General features: G+C 53.2%; 1 protein-coding gene across 2 annotated transcripts in view; it reads right to left on the reverse strand.

Moving 5' to 3' along the window:
* CACNA1C (calcium channel, voltage-dependent, L type, alpha 1C subunit) overlaps positions 1 to 6,000 on the reverse strand; it is a 192,356-nt gene that overhangs the window by 110,540 nt on the left and 75,816 nt on the right. For both annotated transcript variants that reach the window (XM_012651032.1, XM_012651031.1), the window contains exon 9: positions 538 to 745. In XM_012651032.1, coding sequence (XP_012506486.1) covers positions 538 to 745 — 208 coding nt within the window. The remainder of the gene's footprint in view (positions 1 to 537; positions 746 to 6,000) is intronic.

Consider the following 6,000-nt stretch of genomic DNA (forward strand, 5'->3'; position numbering starts at 1 on the left):
CCGCAGGGACAGCGACACGTATGCAACACCCGTGTTCTGCAAACTTTAGTCGCTGGGCACCATCTTGAAGATTTTGGCAACATGCTCATATTCATTTTTATCTATAAATCAATCTCCTTATCTACTTTTAAACTTAAAGACATGCTACTTTAACTTCGCCCTAAGTCAAAATATCTGTGAAATCACAAATTTGATGGGCTAGTTACATTTTCTCCAGGGGCAAGCATGGTGGGTGGGTAAGACCATGCATCATGACCCCCCACCCCCAGACCGCTGATGAGTGCAGTCTGCTCTGCTTTGTTTGCATTTTGGGCCTTCATGCTAAGAAAGCATTCTGTTCCCCCAGTGATCCACCCTCCAGTGGAACTCCATGGGGCATGGGGTGGGGGGAGCTACAGAAAGAACGTAAGACTCCTGGGAGGGGCCCCTGCAGGGCTGACCTCGGCTGGCTCTGGCTGCCCGGCGAAGGGTGCAGCTTCCCGTGCCCGCCCTGCACAACCTCCCTCAGTGCGAGTCCCAGCAGAGAGCAGTCCCTACCTGAAACACAGTGAGGAGGGACTGGGGGAAGTTGTCGAATGTGCTTCTGCGGGTCTGCATCTCATCGAAGTTGAACTTCCCTCCGAAGAGCTGCATCCCCAGGAGGGAGAAGATGATGATGAAGAGGAAGAGGAGAAGGAGCAGGGAGGCAATGGAGCGCACGGAGTTGAGTAAGGACGCCACCAGGTTGCTCAAGGAGTTCCAGTACCTGCGAGCCAAGGGGAGGAAGTCAGCACCCTTCCCCGGGTTCCGTCCCTGCCCCACCCACGCGCCCACTGCAGGGGCGCAGGTGGATTTCCACCCCTCGCTGCCTTCCCCTTTCCTGGGGGGGTGCTGATGAGGGTGTGACCGGGGCCGCTAAGCTCCCTCAAGTCCCAGAGCCAGCAACATGGAATGGGGAAGGGAGGGGCAGTGGTCCGAAGCCAGGCCGCTGACCTAGCTCTGCAGCTGCCGCTGCACGTGCTTTTGAACAAGCCACTGCGCTTCCCTTCTGTCTGCGTCCCTGTCTGTAGAGCGGGGACCATGGTGGCACATGCTTCATTAGGTTACTGGGAGGATTACATGAGATAATCTAACCTGTCCAAGGCCCCCAGTATAGTGCCTGGCACACAGTTGATAAAGGTTAGCGATTACTGTCGTCACTGTTGCTCTTCAAATAGGGAAAAAATACCAAAGCATTTTTATTTTCAAGAATGCTATCTGAGCTCAGCCCGGCAGCAGTGGACAGCAGAGGCATGAGTTAGGTTTCCCATGGGTCGTGGCTTAGTGAAATTTCCCAAATTTATCCTGTCCCAAGAATTGGTTTCTAAAAGGCCTTTCCTCTGGAAATTCTGATTCAGTAGCTATAGTTTGGGGCCCTGATATCTGCGTTTTCAACAAGCATCCCATAGGACTCTGGCCAGCGGAGAGTCTGGGAGACCCCAGGCTACAGCAAGCAGGGGGCCCCACCGGGAGGGAGCGGGAGCTCTGCCCTGAGCAGCGCGGGCCTTCGCTGGGATCTCGGGGAAGAGGTCCCCGAGCCCCTCTCCGCTGTAAATATAGAGGCCCCTCATCACAGCCTAGGGGACCCCCTTTTCTTGGGGAGGTGGGAGAGGTAATGGCTGCTGGATGCGGCCTGGGCACCTGTGCAAAGGTCTCCTCAGCATCCGGGATGCCCTGTACCGAAAGGGCTAAGGCCCCAGCGAGCGACGCAGCCCCTCCGGCCCGCCTGCCCCCGGGTCACATCGTGGGGACCCCCAGCTCATCATCAGTCCACACAGTGGATCGCCTCTGCTGCTCTAGTGAACGGCCCGTGTCTCTCCAGAGAAGGGGTCTGGATGGTGACACGACCATCTTCCCTACTCGTCCTCTCACGCGCCTTTCTCCTTCACGGCCCAGCCCTTCCCCTCTTCTATTCTGTCTGCCAGCCACACCCCTGCGTGAAGAACATTAGCATACATTTATTCCTATCTGTTGTAGAAATGCTCTTAAGTGTATTTCGCTTGTGAAAATAGGCTCTAAGTTTTAGAGGGCAGAGCCCAGAGGTTTTTTCCCTCCATCTTCCCCAGTCTTCATCTTTAAGTAAATTCCGTACGACCCCGTATGTGAGCCAGGCTGCCTGGGGCCCCTGTGGGCAGGACGGTGACCTCCCTGAGGGTGGAGAGCCCCTCCTCTCACATGGACAGCAGTATTCCCAAGCCTGCTGGGTCCAACACCGCTCGGGAGTTTTATCATTTCTTAACCGCTCGGGAGTTTTATCATTTCCTAAATCTCGATTCCCAGGTCCCAGCCTGGAACCATGAAGTCCTAGTGTCTGGCGCTGGAGCTTGGTGACCCTCACGCAGCCAGCCCAACACTTGCTGTAGCTGGGAGTTAGAACCAGTAGCTTGAGAGTATATTTATAGTGAGACTCTCCAGCTGTGTCAGCGGGAGAGTGTCTGCACATGCACTGAAGTCACAGATCTCCCTAGAGATCCCTGTGCGCTGGTCATGGAATGTTCTGGAAAAGTCTCCATGGCCATGGAAGGCTGCAGCCTTGGTTTTCATGAAGTAAAAAGCCATGAGGGACATAACTCAAACCAGGCTTATAGCTGAGATTCAGATAAATCTGACAGCCCCAGGGATCCCAGCCCGAGCCAGATAAGGAGGCTCCGACTCCAGAGAGAAAGTCACCATAAAGTAGGACCAAGTCACCATAAAGTAGGACCGAGTCAGCAGAATGGCCCAGATGAGCGGAAGAAGAAGAAGAGGAGGGAAGAACAACACCTCGACAGAGGAGCCCCCAGGGCACCTGGGCTTCCAGGGAAGAGGAGGCTGTGAAAGATAAACAAATCAAGTCTGGGAGGAGAGGACTCTTCTGGGAAGGCTGCCCACGGAGCTGTGTGACAGCCGTATGCTCCAGGGGCCACCAGTGGGGCCGAGCATGTGATTAAAGTGCCTGCCCAGGCCCTGCCTCCCCCAGCGGGTATCCGGGGCAAGCCGGGCTTCTCTTAGTCAATCGGGTGACGGCTGACGAAGTCCAGACTGCGGGATGACAGAACTCCTGTCTCCCACCTGCCACCTTCCCCATCTCAGCCAGTGAGAACCGTGATTTGTGGCTCAAGCTCAAATCCTCAGAGTACTCCTCCCCCTCACACCCCACACCAGCAAATCCTGCAGCTCCATCTTCAAACAAGTCCTGAATCCGGCCACATCCATCACCCGGCCCAAGCCACTGGCCCCTCTCACCCTCACCGGCTGCCCCGCCTGGACCCTGGCTCCCTACGGCTGCTCCCCACACCACAGCAGGAGGTCCTGTTACGGTACGCCACACCAAGCCTCCAGCCTCCTTCAGCCCTTCGGTCACTGAGCCTCCTCCTCAGGGCAGAAGCCTGAGTCCTCGCAAAGGCCTGCAGACCCTGCAGAACCCAGCCCCACCGCCTCCGAGCAGCTGACTACACACCCCTCGCTGTCCTCTCGGGCCTCCTCACTGTCTCTCCAGCTTCCAAAGCTGTCTGCTGGGCCCCTGCTGGTCCTGCCATCTGGGCTCTCCCGCAGACACCGCAGACAGCCGTGCAGCTCGGCCCTCAGCTTCTTGGGGCCTCGGCCCACATGATGCCTGGCTGGGGGGGTCCTCCCCCGCCACCTCTCCACCCCCAACCCTACTTCTTCCTAGATATGGGCTGAGACAAAGAATTTAAGAAGACCCCAAAGACAATCACAGCAACAACAAACATTACTAAATGGAACTTGATTAAATTAAAAGGCTGCTACATAGCCAAGGAAACAACAGAGCAAATAAACAACCAACAGAATGGGAGAAAATACTCGCATGCTACACATCTGATAAAGGGCTAATAACCAAATCTACAAAGAACTCAAGAAAATTGGCAAGAAAAAATCAAACAGCCCCATTAAAAAGTGGGCAAAATACATGAACAGAAGCTTTTCAAAAGAAGATAGACGACTAATGGCCAACAAACATATGAAAAAATGCTCAATGTCACTAATCATCAGGGAAATGAAAATCAAAACCATGATGAGCTATCACCTAACCCCAGTGAGAACGGCTTTTATCAAAAAGCCCCAAAACAATAGATGTTGGCGTGGATGCGGAGAGATAGAACGCTCACACACTGCTGGTGGGACTGCGAACTGTGCAACCTCTGTGGAAAGTAGTACGGAGATGCCTCAAGGAACTACAAGTAGACCCACCATTTGATCCAGCAATCCCACCACTGGGGATTCACCCAAAGGAAAAAAAGTCATTCGGTCAAAAAGACACTTGCAGTCGAATGTTCACTGCAGCTCAATTCGCAATCGCAAAGACGTGGCATCAACACAAGTGCCCATCAATTCATGCGTGGGTTAATGAAATGTGGCTATGTATGCCATGGAGCACTCCTCAGCCATGAAAAATGAATTAAAACCTTTTGCAACAATCTGGATGGAACTGGAGACCATTCTCCTAAGTATTGCAAGAATGGAAAAACAAACACCACATGTACTCACAATTAAATTGGAACTAACCAATCAGCACTCAAGTGCACAGATGGAAGTAAAACTCAACAGAAATTGTGCAGGTGGCGGGGGGCAGAGGGGTGGGTGAAATCACACCTAATGGGTACAATGTACACTATCTGAGTGACGGGCACACTTATAACTTAGACTCAAGCAATACAACAGCAATCCATGTAACCAAAACATTTACACCTCCATAATACGCTGAAATAAAAAAAAAAAAAAGACAAATGCAGACGCTGGTTGTTTGTGCTGTTTATCTTCAACCTACTATTGCTTCCCATTCAACAGGGGCAGAGGTGGGCTGGGGCCCATGGGTGGCCGGCCACCTGTCCCTTCTCTGCCTCTGGAGCAGGATCGAGAGGGCAGACCTGGAGCTGGGGCCTGGCAGCAGGAGGGTGCACCCCCAATGTGCCCATGAGTGGGGGTGTGCTATGAACCCTCTAGGAGACTGGACTGAGGAGCCGCCGAAATGATGGGGTGGCCAGCGGGGTCCAGAGGAGAAGAGTGGGCTTCTGAGCCTGGCGTGGCTTGGCTGATTGATGGTAGGGTCCAGGGTGGGGGTGTCATTGTCAATTAACAGAGGAGACTTGTAGGTGTCCAGTGGCAGCCTTGGAGGTAGGTATGGTGACATGAAGTGGCTGGCAGTCTGCAGATCCGTACTCTCCTGTCTTTACTATCACCTAACTCTCTCTGGCTGACACTGCTTCGGCCTGAAGATGGCTGGTAGCCTCTTGTCCCAGAACCGCCCTCCTCCTCAGGAAGATTCGCTAGTGGTGAACTGGAGGGGTTCATGGCACATTAGCAATCACCTGAGACTTTTTTCCTAATTGATCAAAAATATGAAATACATATGTTCACATCCCCCCCAAAAGAAAGCTCTGGAGAGAAGGGAGCAGCATCAGAGCACAGTATTTAAGGTCTTTTGTTGCAGACATCACAGAGAAATGGAGAAAGCAAAGCGGCTTCTCTGCAGAAGGCACACGCCCCACGCACATGCACGCTCGTGCTCAGCATTGGGTCACAGCGCCAGGAGCACCCCACACCGCACCATCAGCCTTCGAATAACATTTCCTTCCCGTTCTCCTGCCCCCTGGACTCATTCTCTCCCAAGTGTGGGTTTTTGCCCACCAGTGCCCCATCCAGCTCGCCCAGATCACCGTTTTCTCTTTAAAGTTCAGTGCATGTGAGAGTTTGTACCTGACCAAGTTCTTTTTTATCCCAATTCTCACCGCCCCCTGCCCCCGCCTTCTTGCTGACCTCGCTTTGCTTTGTTACCTCATCCCTCTGCCTCTCCCGGGTTAAGTCACTGCCATCTGTTCAGGGACACTTTCATCTCCATTTGTTTTCCCTTCTCTAAGTCCTTCTCTGGGCTTGGGGCTTTGTGGAATTCTTCCTTCTCTTCTAAAACAGAAAGTCACCTTCCTTGAACTGGGACTTTTCATCTCATGAACTTCTTGCTTCAAAGGGCTCGGCCCAGGTCCT

This window comes from Propithecus coquereli, unplaced genomic scaffold, assembly GCF_000956105.1.
Source record: "Propithecus coquereli isolate 6110/MARCELLA unplaced genomic scaffold, Pcoq_1.0 Scaffold346, whole genome shotgun sequence".
Taxonomy (NCBI): domain Eukaryota; kingdom Metazoa; phylum Chordata; class Mammalia; order Primates; family Indriidae; genus Propithecus; species Propithecus coquereli.